The following is a 20,029-nucleotide window of genomic DNA, read 5'->3' as shown; positions in this document are numbered from 1 at the left end:
AGGTTTTTAAACAAAGATGACATGAATTTGGATTAAATATTCTTAATGAAAGTGTGGTTTTGATCACAACTTCTCAAATATAGATTGCCCCCTTCCTAAGTTTTGTTTACCATCCTGGTAACTTTCTTTGCAGTTCCTGGAGTTTGAAGATAACCCCCTACTCTAAAGGCAGAGCACTTTGGGGCCAGCTCTAAGAGTACAGGAACACTTAATAGATTTCCCCACCTTGGGAAAGACAAGTATTTTATTTCTCTCCTTCACTTCCATAAGCAGTCAAAACAGAAGGTGAAGTTAACCAGTCTTAGAAAATGCCATCAGGTGAGAAGTGGCGTTAGTGTTCCATTTACCTCCCAGGTTCTCATTTTCTCATAGATTTTACCCTTGGAAATCCTCGGCACCTTGTCAGTTCCTTGATGTTTATGTGAAGATTTTTTTCAAATTTATCATGCATTTAAGTTTTTATCCAGTGGTGTTGCTAGGTTCAAATAACCAACCAACCATATAACCTGAAAAAAGAAGCCCACATATCAAATGAACATTCTTTCAGATCTCATTTTTGGCACCTCACTCCTGTTCATGGCACAACCTTCCTTCCTGAAAATCTCTACCTCTGTGAATTTTTGGATATCACAATCCCTTTGTTCACTTTATATCTGCTCATTTTCTCTTTTGTTATTTCTTCAAGAAGCAGCATTCTGATGTTCTGCCTTTAAAGGTTGATGTTACCCAAAGTTCTGTGCTTGGTTCACTGCTCTTATCACTCTATAATTATCAACAGAATATCTTATTCATTCTCTATGTTATTGATTTCCAAGTCAGTTTCTTCAGCCGTTCTTCTCCTTCAGGCTTTAAGCTCATTTAAGTAGTCATATGGTGAATATATAGATGTCCTACAAGTACCTCAAACTTAATGTGTTTCAAATCAGCTCATCTTTACCACTAATCTGCTCTTCTTCCTGTATTCTTGATCTCAGTTGGTGGTGCTTTTATATTCCCAGTATTCCAAGTTAGAAATTAGGAAATTAACACTGAATCTTCCTTCTTTAACATTTCCAAACACACATACACATACCCACACTGGACATTCACCAAGTCCTAATTTACCTCTTAAGTGTTTTGAGTTCATTGCCTTTTCCTCGTTCTATTATTTAGGGGTTAGTTTTGGCCTTCATCAGTGCCAAAGCGTATTGCTGCAATGAACTCACTCTATTACATCATTTATTGATTCAATATTTATCAAGATTGTCCTGTAGGCCAAATGCTACAGTAGACACAAGTGATGTAGCAAGGCATAAGGCTATGCCTTCACAGACTGTCATCAAGTGCCAAGTACTCTCTCATCTCAGGATCTATGCACATACTGTTCTCTCTATCTGGAAAATTATCTCCCCAGTCTTTGCTGTTTAACTCAGATTCATCCTTCAGAATTTACCTGGAAGTGTTCCCCAAATTTCCAGAACATAATCAAGTGCCTCTTCTATTCTCTCTCAAAGCTCCATGATACTTACGTTTATTTATGTGGTTATCTGATCAACACTGGTCTCCTCCTTTAACTGTAAGTTCCAGGGAGCAGGAACTATATCCATTTTTACTCACCATTGCATACTCAGTTCCTTGCATCATGATTAAAACAGTTGATGCTTAACATATGTCTGTATTATATAAGTTAAATTAAATTAAAAATGCTTCTATAGTATTTGGAATAAAGCCGACCCTGAATAAATACATGAATTCATGCATAAACATATGAATAAAAGTAATAAACTTTTTTATTTCAGAATTTGTTCCGGGAGAGTCCAGGCAACAGATAAGCAAATTCTGCTTATTAATTCATTCCACAAATATTTATTAAGCACTTATTAAGCATCAGGTATTTTTCTAGGCACTGGAGATAAAGCATTGAGCAAAAAGACTCCAAAAAAATCGCCAACTTGGGGAATATTTACTCCAGAACCGCTAAAGCATTCTTTGCCTATATCTTCCAGGTACAAAAGCACAAACATAACTTGCTTTTTCAAAGACCATGGTAGAAGAAAGAGTAATTACCTGGGAGTCCAGCAGCCTGAACGTCCCAGGGTCTGGTCCCAGCTCTACCAGCACTTGGCAATATGACCATGGGAAAGACACTCAATATCTTGTACCTTATGGAGGTTTTTATCTTTATCTTAAAAATTCCATCCAGATCTCAGAGTCTATGAGTCTAGGTAAAAGTGCTTTTAGTAAAAATTGATCCCTTAAAATTCACTAGGAAATTTAGTTTTTTTTTTTTTTTTTTTTTTAAAGGAAAGACAGAGAGAAGGAAGGAAGGATAGAAGGAAGGAAGGAAGGAAGAAAGGGAAACATTTTTAAACATTTTCTTGTTTTATTGTATTCTGTTTCTCCGTTTTTGTTACATGGGCTGGGGCCGGGAATCGAACCGAGGTCCTCCGGCATAGCAGGCAAGCACTTTGCCCGCTGAGCCACCGCGGCCCGCCCAGGAAATTTAGTTTTTGAATGAGAATCTTTTAGAAAATTTAATAATCACAACACATGAAGCATACCTAGAGTAGGATGTCCCCTACCCCCCCAAAAAAATTCTCAGGGAGTCTCAAGACTGGAAAGGCAGGGAACTCTAAAAAAGTACAGTAGTCAGATTGCTACAGTTGTCTATTTGTGTCTTTAGGGCTGGAAGCAACTGGAAGAGATGCTGACTTCCTCACAGTGAATGGGATTCTGGGAGAGTCAGTCACTTTCCCTGTAAATATCCAAGAGCCACAGCAAGTCACCAGCATTGCTTGGACTTCCAAAACATCTGTTGCCTTTGTAATACCAAAAGATTCAGGAAGAGCACCTGAAGTTACTGTGACCCATGAGAATTATTTTGGTCGATTAAATGTCTCAGTCAATAACTACAACCTGGTGATCAGCAAGCTGAAAATGGAAGATGCAGGAGTCTACCAAGCAAACATAAATATTCAGACCTCTGACTCCATTCCCGCTACCACCATCACCAAGAACTACAACCTTCGAGTTTACCGTAAGTTTTGGGAAAACAGAGCTTTGTTTACATTTTGTTTTGTTTTGTTTACTTTGCAAATTTAATATTTAAAGAGGACCTCTATCTCTAACAGTTGGGTTCCCAAATCTTTTTCCTATCATCAGTATGTATAGAGAGAATGTGCCATTATTTTAGTCCTGGCTTTGCCAATTTTTAGATGTGTTACTGTTTTAATTTGCTAAAGCTGCCAGAACACAATATATCAGAAATGGATTGACTTTTTATAAAAGGGATTTTTTAAGTTAAAAGTTTGTAGTTTAAAGGCCTTAAAAATGTCCAAACTAAGGCATCCAGAAAAAAGTACCTTGGCTCTGAAGAAAGGGGATTTCTCTGTAAGCTGGGAAGACACGTGGCTGGCATCTGAGGTCCTTGCTCCCAGCTTGTTGCTTTGTGCTTCTGATTCCAGTGGTTTCCTCTCCAAGTGTCTGCGGGCCCTCATTTAGCTGCTCTGTGGCATATCTCTGGGTTTCATGCTTAGTTTAGCATCTTCCAGGGCTGGAGATTTCTTCTCTTCAAGCATCTTTGTCCTGGTTTCGTACAGTCTCTCTAAGCATCTCTGTGTCGACACTCTAGCAACTCCAAATGTCTGTGTCTGAGCTTTCTCCAAAATATTTCCCCTTTCAAAGAATTCCAGTAAACTAATTAAGACCCATTTCAAAAGGGTGGAGTCACATCTCCATCTAATCAAAAGGTCATACCCACAATTGGGTGTGTCACATCTCCATGGAAACAACCTAATCCAAAGGTCACACCCACAATATTGGATCTGAATGAAAAGAACATGGCTGCCCTCCTCAATACTGGATTAGGATGAAAAGAACAGGGCTTTTCTGGGGTGCATAACAGTTTCAAATCAGCACAGTAACCATTCTTCAGTACTTTATTCCCTAGGCCTTGTTTTCCTTTTCTGTACAATGGAAATAATCACATTTCCCATTTCCCAGATTTGTTGTGAAGATGAAGTGAGATAGTATATGCAAATATATGCTTTAAAATTTTTTTTTATTTTGAATTAATCATAGATTCACATGAAGGTACAAATAAATGTACATGGAAGTCTTGAGCACCTTTTATGCAGCCTCTCTCAACGTTAACATCTTGTATATCTATGGTACAATAACAAAACATACTGATTGACACTGAAACAATGCACAGAGCTTATTTAGATTCCACATGTTCTTATTTGTTTGTGTATATACCTCTATACAAATTAACCACATATGTAGCTGTAACCACTGCCACAATCAAGGTTTTTCACTAAACCGTCACCAAAAAATTGCCTCATGCCGACACTGTATAGCCACACCCATCCCATTCTCCACCATACCTAATCCCTGGCAGCCACTGATCTGTTCTCCATCTCTGTTATTTCACAAATGTAATCTAAATGAATCTAAATGGAATCATGCAGTATATATCCCTTTGAAATAGAATTTGTTTTATTTTAATTTTTTTTGTGAAAAATAACAAATACACAAAAAAGCAACGAATTTCAAAGCACACTGCAATAATTAGTTATAGAACAGATTTCAGAGTTTGGTAGGGGTTAAAGTTCCATAATTTTAGGTTTTTCCTTCTAGCTGTTCCAAGACACTGGAGACTAAAAGAAATATCGATACAATAATTCAGCAGTCATACTCATTTGTTAAATCTTTTCTTCTCTGTATTAACTCCACTTTTTCCTTGTTCTTTCTCTTAATCTTTAGGCTATGCCCATTCTAAATTTTTCACATTGGAATGGGGTGTCAGTAATTGTGGAATAGGGGGATGGAATTAGTTGATGTTCTAGACAGGCTGGCTCCTCTGTGTTTCAGGACTTATCCAGCCTAGGTACCCATCTGGAGGTTGCAGGTTTCTGGAAGGTAATCCTAGTGCATGGAACCTTTGTTGAATCTCAGATAAAGCCCTAGGTTTTCCTTACGGTTGGCAGGAATGGTTTTGATAAATAGCATATCTAGCTGAAGCTTGAATAAGAGTAGCCTCCTCTTTCAATTCTACTTGAACTATCTCAGTTAGAGTCAAACGTCTTTCCGGCAAGAAGGCATTGTTGATCCCATGGTGTCAGGACCAGGCTCATCCCTGGGAGTCATCTCCCACATTGCCACGGAGACTTTCACCCCTGCATGTCATGTCCCATGTAAGGGGAAGGGTAATGATTTTACTTGCAGAATTGGGCTTAGAGAGAGAGAGGCCACATCTGCACAATGAAAAAGGTCCTTTGGAAATAACTCTTAGGTATAAGTACAGGGAAGCTTAGCTTCTCCACTTCATAAATAAGCTTCACAAGAGCAAGCCTCAAGATCAAGGTCTTGGCCTATTGATTTGGGTGTCCCTAATGTTTGGTACAGTATTAGGGATTTCCCCATTGGTAAAGTTTAATAGCTCCATATTTTTTTCTCCCATCCCTCATGGGACTTTGCCAATACTTTTTATTTATCTACTCAACATACTCTGGAATGTATCTAAGCATTACATTAAGCTATACAGAATTATAAACCCTCATTCCAATCTGGGCCCCCTGTGTTTGGGTTGTTTAAATGATCTATCCAGACTATTGAGTTAGATTATGTGCTACAGAAAATATAGGTTTGGGACAAAATAAAAGAAACCTCTGTTCCTTTGGTCTCATAGAGTAGGTGGTCTTAAAATACAATGTCTTCCTTACCTGTCTGTTCTGATTTACCTTAATCCCATCCCCATTGGTTTAGTTCTTATCTCTAATTGAAGTCTGATCTCTTTTTCAATTTCTTTAGCAGTTGTTTTATGTAGCAATGCTGACCTTCATAACTGCAGCACTCCTACTCCAAGCCCTGGGTGACACATAGGTACCCAAATTCCAGGGAAATACTGGGTCATACATATATAGCACAGCCTCTAAAAAATCTAGAAATAATGATTACAGGTCCGGACTAAATGTGACTGCTACAAAAGCTTACAATCTAGGTACCAATTTTCTTGTAAGTATTTTCTAAATGAGACCATGCAATATTTGCTCTTTTCTAGCTGGCTTATTTTGCATCACATAATGTTCCACAGGTTCATTCACAACACTGTATGCCTCACAACTTCATTTCTTTCTGAAGCAGCACAATAGTCCATCATATATATACCACAGTTCACCATTCTACTTCTCATCAATGTATCCTTCAGCCACCTCCATCCATAGGGCATCGTGTACAATGAATGTCCAAAGTCAATAATCCATATCTCACATTATCCTCACTTAGTGATATAATCATCAACACTCTCAATTTTAGACAATTTTCATTGTTCTCCCCCAAAATAAAATAAAATAACTGATTAAACATACCCTCACCAAGGAGAAAATTCAAACCTCCCCTTAACTCATGTCCTCCCCTCCAACCCTGCCATTATTTACCCCTGGTATTGCTGTGGTACTGTTGATATCTTCCTGTTAAACATGGCCCATAGCATGCAATAGTAGTTTCCCCCACTATACCCCAATATTATAAACTCTCTGTACAAGATTCATACCTTTGAAGTAGTTCATGTGAGAACTTATTTATATTTGTAGTGTTAATTGGCGGGATACATGGCTCTATTCAACCCCTTTCAATCATGTTCACCTTTAGTATGGCAATATTACTTATAAACCCACTAATGAACCACCTTCACTTCTATCCATTCCCTTTTTTAAGTTCAACCTCATTAGCTAACCGTTCACCCATCTCTAGTGTTCTGCATATCTCTAGGTCCCCTATTTTCTATATTAAAAACCTCTGAGTTTACCTTTACCAATGTCATAAAAGCAAAATCATACAATATCTATCCTTTTGTGTCTGACTTATTTCACTCAGCATTATGTCCTCAAGGCTCATCCATCTTGTTATGTGGTTCAGGACGTCATTTCATCTCACTGCTGCATAATATTCATCATATGTACAGACCACATTTTGCTTATCCAGTCGTCTATTGATGGGCACTTGGATTGTTTCCACCTTTTGGCAATTGTGAATAATGCTGCTGTGAACATCGGTGTGCAAATGTCTGTTTATGGGCATTGACTTTTTATATCCAACATAATTTCCTTGAAATTCATTCAACTTATTCAGCTGAATGAATCAGTATATCAGTATCTGTTCCTTTGTATTGCTAAATAGTACCCCATGGTATGGATGACCTACAGTTTATTTAACTATTTGTATATTGAAGAACATTTTGGTTGTTTCCAATTTGGGGGCTTCTACAAATAAAGCTGCTATGAACATTCGTATACAAGTTCTGCATGAAATAACTTTTCATTTCCCTAGGATAAATGCCCAAGAATGTAGTCCCATGGTAAGTCATTTTTTGTTTTATAAGGAACTGCCAAATATTTTCTATAATAACTGTTCCATTTTACATTCTCACCAGCAAAGTGTGAATGATCCAACTTCTCTGCATCCTCACCAGTGTTTGGTAGTATCAGTTCTTTAGTGAGGTCATTCTGATAGGAGTGTAGTGATATCTCATTTTGGTTTTAATTTACATTTGTCTAATAGCTAATGCAAAGTGCTTTTTAAAGGTAAAGTATTAGAGACATTTATTACCATTATAATCGCCACAATTCGCTGGAAGATGTGGGCCGTTTGTTATGCAATGCTATTTCAAGTGTGGTCTGTAGACCCACAGCATTAGCATCAACTGGAAGCTTGTTGGAAATGCACATTCCGAGACCTCACTCCACTTTGGAATAAAGCCCAGCAATCTGTCTTAATACTCTCTCTGTATTATTCCTATGTGTGCTAATGTTTTACAAGCACTAGACTAGAGCTGTGCTGTTCAATATGGTAGCCACTAGCCACATGTGGCTCTGAGAACTAGAAAGCATGGTGAGTCCTTTCTGAGATGCGCTATGAGAGTAAAATACATATCAGATTTCACAGTCTTGGCACAGACACAAAAGAACATAAAACAACTTATAAGTTTTATATTATTTTTTAAAGATATTTTGGATATATTAATTAAATAAAATATATTTTTGAAATCAGTGCCACTTGTTTCTTTTCACTTTTTAAATGTGGCTATTAGAAACTTTCAAGTTACATATGTAACTCACATTATACTTCTTTTGGGTATGACTAGTTTCTAGCGTAGAGAGCATTTGGGTCATATCTCTAGGGTCTCACTGTCTATCTTCCCCACAAGAGAAAACCCATTAACTGTAGTTAATACTGTTGTGATAGATACAATTCAGGCATATAGTTAAACCACTAAAATGCAAGTTCCATAAAGGCATGGACTTTGTATATTCAGTTCATCATTTTGTCACCAACACTTACATTGTCAGGCACACGGTGGGTGCTCTAAAAGTATTTGTTGAATGGAAAAAAGAATAAATGAATCATAATATTCCCAAATCCTAACATAGTACCTGACAATTAAAAGTGCTCTGTTAATGTAGGATACTTGACTCAGGTTGTGTCTGGATGGAAGGCACGGTATTACGAACATTAGCACTGAAATCAGACAGAATTTTTGCCAGCCAGCTATGTGACCTTGGGCAAGCTGTTTAACCTCTTTGGGCCTAAGTTTCTTCATCCATAGAATGGAGCTAGTCATGACAGGTGGAATTAAATGAGATATTGTTGGGTGAAAACCTAGTACAGTGCATGCCTTAAAATAGATGCTCAATAACTAATAGCTATTATTAATTTTTAAGTCATTAGCCCTTTTTAAAAAATCTAGCTATGAAGGACTTCTTAGAGGAAGGAGGCTCTGAGTTGGGCTTGAGGGTCTCAGTCAAAGAACTATACCCAAGTGTGGACACTTTGGAAAATATGTGACTCATTCAGGGACTTTGGTTGATAAAGTAAAGAAGGTATTCAACTGTGAGACATTTTCTTTCGTTTTTTTATATGTTTAGTTTTGCCCACTCAACCTTAGGGAGGTATTATACCACCTGGCAATTAGAGCAAATCACAGTAAATTTTTAAAGAGCCATACTGTTCATACAATAAAATCTGTGCCTTATGAGTGACTAGCTGAGAAGATAAAGAGAAGGAAATTAACATCCATAGCACACCATCTGTCTGGCATTCTATTACATAATTTTAAACAACATACAAAGATTATATATATTTTTAAGCCACATATGCATGAACAGAGCAAAAAATTATATAATGAAAACTAATTGTCCCTTTTCAGAGGCAATCACTTTTACCAGTTTCTGTTAATCTCTTTCCATAGATAACTGATGTACATACAACCATAGGTAGGTAGGTAGGTAGATAGATAGATAGATAGATAGATAGATAGATAGATAGATAGATAGATAGATAGATAAATAGATAGATAGATAGATAGATAGATAGATAGATAGATAGATAGACAGACAGACAGACAGACAGACAGACAGACAGACAGACAGACATAGATATAGAGATAGATATTACACTGGTCTTTATATATGATATCTCATTTAATCCTGACCCAAAGAAAAGCCTATCAGGAGGACATTGTTTCCTCATGTTATTAAATGAGGAAACTGAAGCTCAGTGAAGGCATCGTCCATCTCCAGCATTCTACAGGTAAAAAGTAGTAGAGCCCAGATTCCAAACCAGGTCCCCAGTGGCTTCCACACTTTCTGGCTTGAGAGGATCAAGACTGGTCAGCCACGATTCTGACTCCTGTGCAGGTAACATCTCTGTTCCTGCTGAGCTAAATGAGATGGAAACCCTAATCCTCACTACTATCCACCATCTCAACACCCACTACACAAAAACTGTCTTTCTAAAAATAAGCAAATACCAAACAGTGATAGGGACATCCTTAGAAAGCAAGTTTCTGGATGGTGTGACAGTGGCTCAGTGGCAGAGTTCTCACCTGCCATGCCAGAGACCCGGGTTCGACTCCCAGTGCTTGCCCAGGCAAAAAAAAAAAAAAAAAAAAAAAAAAAAAAATTAAAGCAAGTTGCTAAAAAAAAATAGGTATACATAAATATGTCCACATATACAGTTAGGTTCATTTTTCACTAACCTGTATCTATACCAATTGTTGTTATAGCTAATCACTTCATGAATGATAATAGAATAGACTATACTCTTCATGGTAAATTCCATATAACCAACAACCAATTCTCACAGAAGATTTTCATTGCTTTTTGCCTAACACTTATATCCCTATGGTTGCAAATGATGAGAGTGTAGCTTGGGTATGAATGTTAGTTGATATTTTCATTTACATTAACTATAAGAAAAAAAGTGATTCAACAAAGATGTAAGATGTATAGAGAAGAATGTCACTCAGGGCGGGCCATGGTGGCTCAGCAGACAGAGTTTGCTCGCCTGCCATGCCAGAGGACCCGGGTTCGATTCCCAGTGCCTGCCCATGTGAAAAAAAAAAGAATGTCACTCATTCATCAATGACATGAGGGACTTTGCTAAATTGGATAATGGTTTTTGAACACTGGAAGAATATTTCTTCATTTTTGTGCATGTGCTATTCAGAAGGTATTGAGCACAGAAATGATTCATTTAAAAATTTTTTCTGCATGAGTAACATTTTCTCCATTGCTTTCTTCAGCCTGGAGTGGCAATCAATAAAACAGCAAATCAAGCTCCAGTTTGTAGCATTTTCCAATTTCTGTGGTGTGAACACTCCAACCATGGCTCATGCAGAGTTAGGAAAACATGCATCCTAGCACACCACTGTGGAGTGCAGAGACAGTGGGTGTAAATAACCTCAGGAGCACACTTATTTGAATGTGGTTAAAAGGAGAAATTTTAGGTTGTATACCTGTTGCTAGACTAAAAATTTAAAAACCAACAAACAATAGGACTATACTGCACAGTGAACCCAAACGTAGCTATGGAACTATAATTAATAGTTCAGTTGTAATAATGTTCTTTCACAGTTATAACAAGTGTACCACACCAATGCAAGGTGTAAATAATAGGGAGGTATGTGGGAAGTCTGTATTTTAGACATGATTTTTCTGTAAACCCACAATTCCTCTAATACAAATTTATTGTCTAGTATAATAAAAATTTGAAAAATTAAAGCGTACTCATAAAAGTAAAATGTAAAAAATATTAGCATTTTTTTCTTTGTTTTCATATCATTTATTTAACTATGCTTTGGTAATTTAATTTTTAATGCTCTTGTGTTTTAAAATGACCTTGCAACTTTCTTGAAAATATAACAATCGGCTCTGGCAAGCTGTTTCAGGCTGATTCCGGCTCCCCAGTGGTGTGTCATTTCCTCACAGGTCGGCTTGGGAAGCCAAAGATTACACAGAGCTTAATGACCTCTGTGAACAACACCTGCAATGTCACATTGACGTGCTCTGCAGAGAAGGACGAACAGGATGTAACCTACAGCTGGAGTCCCCTGGGAGGAGAGAGCAATCTCCTTAGAATCTTCCAGACCCCTGAGGACCAAGAGCTCACGTATACGTGCACAGCCTGGAACCCTGTCAGCAACAACTCGGACTCCATTTCTTCCCGGCAGCTCTGTGCAGGTGACCAACTCTGTCCAGGTCCTGAGGGAACCTGGAAATATGTCCCACGGGAGGCCTAGGAGGCCTGCTGGCGAGAGCCCAAAGCCTTCTGAGAGACGCCAAGCATTTCGGGGTGTGCGGGAACAACCTGCCTGACCCTCTGATTCAGAGTTTCTATCCTGACTTTTATATATTTTTTCATCCTCAAAGCAATTTGCTTGCTTAATCACAAGTTGTCAATATCCAGGTGAAATATAAGCAGGGAGGATACAAAGTCTTTTTTTTTTAAATTTATTTATTTTTATTTTTTTAACATATGATCATTCTGTTCTATATATATAATTGCAGCTTCCCTAGGAGCTTTAGCATTTCCCCAGGACCTTTTGCACTCCCCTGGAGGGCACCTGATTTCATGAGCGCCCCTGAGTGTGGACAAGCCTTCCCAGCCTCTCAGGCCCATTTCCTGCATCTTCTATTTCCAGACATTAACATGGGCCATCGTACCCGCCGCCATGGGTTGCTGAGTGTCCTGGCTGTGCTCTTTATCGTTGTTCTCGTTCTGTCTTCAGTGCTTTTGTTCCGTTTTTACAAGAGAAGACAAGGTAGGATTTTCTCAGAAGGTAAACGGAGGAAATGCCCCTTCTTTCTTCCTGGGACTGAAGTCCATTGTCCAAGGGAATCAGCTCTTCTGCAACCCCCACCCCACCACCTCGCCACCTCCCAGATTGATGCCCACCTCCCTGCATGACATTACCCTTAACGATCTCCAGAATCTATTCCCAGATCACCAGGGTAGTGGGCCCAGAACTTAGGTTCTATTTTAACCCTGCCATTAACAAGCAGTCCTTCATTAGACATGTGTCTTCTCCTCTCAGGCTCAGTGTCCCCCCATGTGAAATGAAGTTTGGATTAGACGGTCTTCAGGGTCACAGCCAATTCTAATGTATTTTAACTATGACTTTTGGAGAATCATGAAGCATATGTACTAGTTTTGCATTCCTTGATCATCACTAGATCACTTGGGTCCCTCTGGATCCTTCTGTAATTGTACCATTCTCAATGTGAAAAACCTGGTCTCAGCTCCCTGGTGAATCATGACAGCCTCCCATGTCCTCTACCCTCAAGTCCACCCAAGCTCTTCTCCACCCACCAATCTCAATTAAAGGCATGGATGTAGAAAACCTCTGTTGCCATGTTCCTGACTCTTCTTTGTTTCTGATTCCTCAGGTTCCTTCTTGGACACCTTCAGTAAGAGCCCTGGTAAGTTCCCAGCTATGAAGTTCCCTAGATAACAATTGGAAGGAATGGGGCGGTCACAGCTTCAAATTAAGACTAAGCATGTGCTTTGCATTCAGTCTAGGGTGATGGTCCCCGTTTGATCATTTATCAGCTTTGGGATCTCAGGCCAGTTAATGTATTACTGTCTCAGTATTCTCAGTTGTAAAATGTGCATAATAATAAGGCTTGCTGCATATGTTTATTAAGTGGATTAAATGGATTACATTGAGTAAATAGGTTATGTGGATTACACATATAAAATCTTGGCCCAGTGCCTGGTACATAGTGAGTACTCAATAAATGTTGGCTGCTATGCTTATATTTGAAGGATCTAAGCATGGGGCAGAAGGAGGCTTTCTAGGGGAAGAGAGTTTATGACATGAGCCAAATGGCGTCATGTTGGGGAGAATTCACGCAGCCTGCTTAGGCCATGGATGATATTCAGGGTCTCTCAGAGAGACAGCTGTCTTCAATACCTCACAAGCTCCCATGGAAAAAGAAGGGCCATCCTTTGCACCTACACATGAGATAAGGGAGGCTACTCACTCTGGATTACCAACCTATTCTGGGGCAGGGCCTAGGGCAGGACCAAACTCTAAAACATTGAATCTCTGTGATATCGCTCAGCTCGTGGACCTGTTATTTATGGATATGTTAAGATTCTTTGGAATGTGAATGCCTAAAATTCTAGCCAGCTTTTTTACTTTCATGTAAAATATTCCATGTCAGTACCAAAGAAAAGGAGTACATGGCAATAAAAGCCTCTATGATCCCATAAATTCTTGAAAATAAGGCCTTCTCTCTCCTGTATTTGCATCTCTGAAACCTCACACAGAACTCAACACAGGAGAGAATAACTTTTTTGCTGACTATATGAATTGATTTATCAAGCAACAAATGTGTGTGGAGCAACCACTCTACACTTAACCTTGAGATAGTAACAATAAGGCATGTCCCAACATAGAATATAACAAGAGATAATCAATCTAGTTGAGAAACTAAGACACTTATATAAAGAGTTCACAAACTGTGCAAGACAGTCAATGCTAAATGCTAGAGAAACTAAGTGCAGTGGGACCCCCCCCACCCCCAGTAAGGGGAGGAGCCTCCTTTTTTATTTTTTAACCGTATGATCATTCCACTCTACATATATAATCAGTTAATTCACAATATCATCACATAATGTATGTTCATCATCATGATCATTTCTTAGAACATTTGTATCAATTTGGAAAAAGAAACAAAAAGAAAACAGAAAAAAATTCATACATACTAAACCCCTTACCCCTCCCTTTCATTGATCACTAGCATTTCAATCTACTAAATTTATTTTAACATTTGTTCCCCCTATTATTTATTTTTAATCCGTATGTTTACTTGTCTGTTGAAAAGGTAAATAAAAGACTTATCAGACACAAGGTTTTCACAGTGTGACTGTGAAAACTGTATCATTATACAATCATCTTCAAGAAATATGGCTACTGAAACACAGCTCTACATTTTCAGGCAGTTCCCTCAAGCCTCTCCATTATACCTTAACTAAAAAGGTGATATCTGTTTAATACATAAGAATAACCTCCAGGATAACCTCTTGACTCTGTTTGGAATCTCTCAGCCATTGACACTTTATTTTGTCTCATTTCTCTCTTTCCTCTTTCGGTCAAGAAGGTGTTCTCAATCCCTTGATACTGAGTGCCAACTTATTCTAAGATTTCTGTCCCATGCTGCCAGGAAGGTCCACACCCCTGGGAGTCATGTCCTACATAGAGAGGGGGAGGGTGGTGAATTTGCTTGTTGCGTTGGCTGAGAGAGAGAGGCCACATCTGAGCAACAAAAGAGATTCTCTTGGGGGTGACTCTTAGGCCTAATTTTAAGTAGGTTTAGCTTATCATTTGCTGGGTTAAGTTTCATATGAACAAACCCCAAGATTGAGAGAAGAGGCTCCTTTTGCTTATACAGAGGTTATTCTGGACTCCAGTGCAGAAAAGGATTCCCACTGAGCTCTGGGTGAGGCCTGAACCAGCTATCTCCTCTACTGCAAACAATCCCTAGAAAAGGGAGAGGCAGTCCAAGCACCATATCGAGAGACCTCTGGATGTGGGCACCAGGCCGAGATATGGGAAATGCACTAAGACTCAATCTAGATGAGCTCAAGGCCAATCTGCCCTGCATGGACACATGGTAGGAGATTCTAGATTCAGAATCAAGAAACCTTGGGGGTCATTCATCGTCTTAGGGTCTTTATGTCTTCAACTCAAAGAGAGCTTTGAAATAGATAATCTCTAAAAAAAAATCCACCTTTCACACACTGGGGTTCTGGCTTTCTTGTGAAATAGATGCTGACTCAAAGAAAATAGTGTATGAATACATCACAATTTCCAGGAACATCCAACCAGCAGAGACAAGAATCTACGATGAAATCTCCCAGCCCAAGGTAAGCTGACGCTATTAATGAACCTCTCACCCCAGAAGAGGATGTCAAAGGCAGCCATTGCATCTGCTTGTTATTGCTCAGCCCACAGCCATGGTCAAAGTCTGGATGGTCCAACCAGAAAATACTATGCCAGGGAAATGACGCCTTGAACCTCTCTATGGGGACATAATGAAGTCAACTGTCACCCAGGCAGCCCCCAGGGCATGAAGCTCTGATGCTCATACTGGGACCCTGGCTGCAGGTTAGATGAGAGCTATGACTATAACTGAAACAGCTCCTACTGGGATCAAAACCAAGGGAGACTTGGTGTGAGAGGAGGATAGATTTGTGGCCATGGACATGCAAGCAGGTTGTAAAAAGCAGGGATCCAAACCTCAAGGAGCCCAGAACAGAACCCGAGGCCCACTCTACTTGGCTTCCTGGTCTGGTAGCAGCAGCAGCTTGCTTTTCTCAGACTCAGAGTCATTGTGTCCTGCACTCCCTCTTCCTACCTGCCTTCTATCTGCCTCCCCCACCCTTACTTTCACCCTGGGTCAGGCTTCAACAATGTATCATCTGAACTGACAGGACACCTGGGTCCACAGAGTCCATGGGTAGCTGAGATCTGACGGATCAGTCTGAACCACCCAGACCTCACCCCCGCCAACCCCACCCCCACCCCCACCTTGGCTCCTGGGGTTTGGCCCCAAGGCCTTGCTCAGCTGCTGCGCATTCCCTCCCTGACGCTCCCACCCTGACTCACCCCCACGAAGCTGAATGGAACCAGAGCTGAGGCCAGGAGGGGAGGTTACCTAGTAAAAAAGTGGGGCCAGAGGAGAGGGTGATGGGCTGGGGCAAAAGTACGAAGTGGAACTCATGAGATTTGAGCTCCGTCACTTAGAGGAAGATGGATATGTTACAGGTGCTCCCCTCCAAAGAGGAACCAGTGAATGTGATTTACTCTGTGGTGCAGAACTCAGACAAGGTAAATCTTTTTTGCTGTCTTATCCTTACTGTCCTATCTGTCCCAGCCATTTCAGTGCACCCCATCCATCCAGCTGGGGGACAGCTGTTTCCCTGGAACATTCTCTACACTTTCCAAGAGTAGCTGCCTAGAGCTTGGTCTGCAGGTCCTCCCACCAAGCACAGAGCTCTGCATCCCAGATCTGTGGCCATCCACAAATTGGCCTCTGTGGGATGCTTATCCATTCCTTCAAGCGCAGGAACACCTAGGTGTCTAAATTGTACTGTGGGGACTCTGGCCACGATGACACTGGGGGCTGCTGCTGGTTCATTGTGTGAAATTTAGAAACAGGAGCCTCTCTTTGGGCACACACAGCCCCGTGTCAGGTGCACAGATTGGTAAGGGGGACACAGGCTGAATTTCTGCTTCCCTGTGCTCCCTCAGCTGCCCTTTTACAGTACATAATTTACACAACCGTTTGTATGGTCTAATGACTCTCACAATCCCTGTGCCTCTGCAATTTGCAAAGGGGGAATATAAGCCTTTCCTGTGACAGGCTTTGAGATCTGGTGAAGGGTGTCACTGAATCTCTTTGCTTCTGCTACAGTCAGAGAAAGACATCTTTGGGGTCGCTTGGTGAGTCAAATTTTTTGTAAGTGTTACTTTTTTAATAGCAAACTACCAGACAGGGTGCCAATAATGAAAGAGAAAGCTGAAACCAGGAGTTTGAGACAAAGGGAAAATAATAACAAAGAAGAGGGAGAGGAAACACTGGGTAGTTGGATGGGTGGCAAATAGGTTTTTGAATAAGAATTAAGAGCTAATTCTATAAGGCATTCGTGAGACTATCCAGTTGTTCAACAGGAAGGGGAGTGTCACTTCATTTGTTAGGAGACTTTGAAGCTTAGGTCACTTGAATCTCCAAATGTTCTGGAGAACAAGACAGAAAGGCCTTTGCTTACTCCGTGATCAGAAAAAGGAAGGAGGGAAATGGAAAAGAAGGGGAGGAGTGAGGAAAGAAGAGGAGGAAGACATGGAGAAGGAGAAGCAAGAAATGAGGGGTGAGGTGCCCAGCATATTCAAGCCAGGATCTGAAGGAGAGGGGAAAGAGGAATAGTAACAGCGTTTCAGATGGCTCAACAGGGAAGGAGATAAATTGGAAAGGACTAGATAAGGGATCTTAGACTAAGACATCTCAAAGTAAATCCTTATGGACAAGTTGGATACCTATTAATTGGTCAGTATGTAATTAAACCCTCAGACTCCTCCAGCCTGTGGGAGGTGTGTTTGCAACATTCTAAATAACCACAGCCCAAGAGATACTACCAGGAACTCACCACCATGAATAGGCAAAGGTGGAGTTATTGGAATACAGAAGGAACAAAGGCTCAGGTAAGAGTGTGGAAGACAGGTAGCTTGAGCCTAGATTTTGCCTCAAGCCTTTAATCAAACTCAATGCCCAATAACTCCCCCACCCTCAATCCCTCCTGCTGCTCTTTTCTGAGCTAGGAAGTTGATTGTCCAAAAGCTCCCAATTGGACTGGAGCTAAAGCTGGTGGCTGGAGCAGAGCCGTGGGACCTCAGGGAGGACAAGGTCCTGTTATCTCAGATTTCCCCAGAACTAGGGAAATCTAAGGTATCCCGCTGGGCCATTTGCTTTTGCTGTTCTTCCCAGCAGTACCTTTTAGTTAACATGTCCTCATGTCTCTCACCCCTGCACAGATGGGGAAGACCGATACATGTGACAGCAAGCCTCTTGGGACTTCAAGCTATGAAATTGTGATCTAGGTGTGCGTTCTTGAGCAACTTTTTCCCTCTGGAAACTCAGTTACAACCACTGTTACTGGCAGATGCCCTGGACCCAGATTTTTTTCTGCCTAGATCTTACCAGGAGATTACAAATTCCTACAACCTAACATGCAAGCAAAGCAGAAAACCCTCTATTACTGGGCATAGCTTGTGCCTAGCTAGACAAATGGACACATACCCTTTGTGAAGTGGTTCCCTCTGGATGAGTGACAAGATAGGTTTCCTAGCACCATGCTTCTTGAACTGCTTTCCTTCATGGCATATGTAGAAAATAGTGATATTATTCTGGCACACCTCGGTAAACAATTCATATTGTTTATGGCTGAAGGCTTCATGTGACTCTAGGTGACAATCCTGCCCAGCAACCCCGTAGATGGAGGTGACCAGCATGTTGCACATCCATAATATACCAGCACACCAGCTGGGAAGCTCTGTGCACACTCAATATATATGAGCATCTCCAATGTCTTGTCTCCACAAGAGCACCTGGAACAAATTAGGAAAAGGCACGCATTCCTTGAGGCAGATGCAGGCCTTCAACTGAGTGCATGGCTTGGTGAGAGGAATGGGGGCTGTATTTCAGTCCCCTCCTACCGCTTTGCTCAGATGCTTTTGTACAGGGTACAACTGGCTCAACTAGCCCAACTCTACCTGACAGTGCTGTCTGGGAGGCTGTCAGAATTGAGGATCTCAGCTGTGCAGAGACACTATCCAAATGTGGGGTTAGAAAGTATGTCTTTCTATAGACTAGATGGCTAGGGCACTTTTCTTTGGGCTCTACTTCAAACGTCCAGTAGGGTTTCCAGCCAAGCTTTCTTCCAAGCAACCTTAGCAAGAACAAGCAGCCAAACCCAGTACCCCCATGCTCCATAAGGAATTGACAAGCATTGCAGGGCACCTCTGGCACTTCAGAGTATAACCATCAGAACTAGAGACCTGGGAGGAAGCAGAGTCATTCTCCAGAGGTAACTTAGAAAATGATGAAACTAGCAGGGCCATGCCAATTTTTAAGACTCAGCCCAGAGAGCATGAGAGTCAAGCTGAAGTTGAGTGCCCTACCACCTGCCCCCACACACACTCCCAAACTCACAGCCAGCCAGTTTTTGCAAGCATTAACTCCCCTTTGCCAGCACTGGGGTAGGTGGGGGGTATTACCCACAGTTGAGCAGGGCACTCATGTGATCATCTGAGCACATGTTTCCCTTATGTGTTAGCAAACATAACCAGCTAAACCCTAAGTCCCCACTACAAACCAGGTGGGAGGAGGGAAATAAGCTGCATTTAGGCAGAATGAAGGTGTCGGTCCCAGTGAATGGTTCCACAGAACCATCTATTACCATCAACCACTGTCACTGTTAGGATTGCAAGGCTCCAAAGTATAAGATGAGCCTGCTGTTCACCCTGAAGGAGCTCCCAGTCTAGCTGAGGAAGCAATTCCAGCACAGACACTCCAGTTAAATCCCAAACCCCGTGCTGCAAGGAGAAGCATGAGCTGAAACAGAAAAATCCTTCTGGGGGAGGCAGAGTTGAAGGTGGGCCTTAAAGGATGTATGAGGAAGGCAGAGAGCCTCCAATGAGAGATGCGTAAAAATCCAACAGAGGCCTGGGTCTGTGTGCCCTATTCAGGGCACCCGTGGATTTGTGGCCCTACTTAGATATACCAGGAGTACTCACAGTCCCTTGCCTACGTGTGGCACATGCTTCTGCTGGAAGGTGCACCCCTCACCCCTCTCCGTTTGTGCCTCCTTCGGTGCACAGCTCAAATGTCACCTTCTCTACAACGTGTTTCCTGGATCAACTGACAAAATTAATTATGGTTCTGTTTGCACTCCTGTTTTTTTTTTTTTTTCATTCTTTATATTCTCTAACCCCTCTCATTCTGCTTTACAGTATGGATAATTATTTGATTCCTACACTATATTGTAAATTACTTGATGGCAAGATCCATTACATATTCATAGCTTTATTCATCTCAGGACTATCACCGTCTAACATAGTGCCTTGTACTCTAGGTGTCAGCAGCAAATATTGTTCAATAGAATTGAGAGTGGCCTTCTTCTGAAATAGAAGGTATTTATTGGAAATAAA

The 20,029-nt window shown here is 40.9% G+C and overlaps 1 protein-coding gene across 1 annotated transcript in view; it reads left to right on the top strand.

Moving 5' to 3' along the window:
* Positions 1 to 18,326, top strand: part of CD84 (CD84 molecule) — a 40,361-nt gene extending 22,035 nt beyond the window's left edge. The window contains exons 2-8 of the mRNA XM_077155730.1: positions 2,663 to 3,016; positions 11,247 to 11,498; positions 11,960 to 12,079; positions 12,705 to 12,737; positions 15,092 to 15,189; positions 16,091 to 16,153; positions 17,855 to 18,326. Coding sequence (XP_077011845.1) covers positions 2,663 to 3,016; positions 11,247 to 11,498; positions 11,960 to 12,079; positions 12,705 to 12,737; positions 15,092 to 15,189; positions 16,091 to 16,153; positions 17,855 to 17,920 — 986 coding nt within the window. The 3' untranslated portion in view covers positions 17,921 to 18,326. The remainder of the gene's footprint in view (positions 1 to 2,662; positions 3,017 to 11,246; positions 11,499 to 11,959; positions 12,080 to 12,704; positions 12,738 to 15,091; positions 15,190 to 16,090; positions 16,154 to 17,854) is intronic.
* Positions 18,327 to 20,029: the final 1,703 nt, after the last annotated feature.

Source organism: Tamandua tetradactyla, chromosome 4, assembly GCF_023851605.1.
Source record: "Tamandua tetradactyla isolate mTamTet1 chromosome 4, mTamTet1.pri, whole genome shotgun sequence".
NCBI lineage: Eukaryota > Metazoa > Chordata > Mammalia > Pilosa > Myrmecophagidae > Tamandua > Tamandua tetradactyla.
Note: the sequence above shows the minus strand (reverse complement) of the source record. Positions and strands in the feature narration are given on the sequence as shown.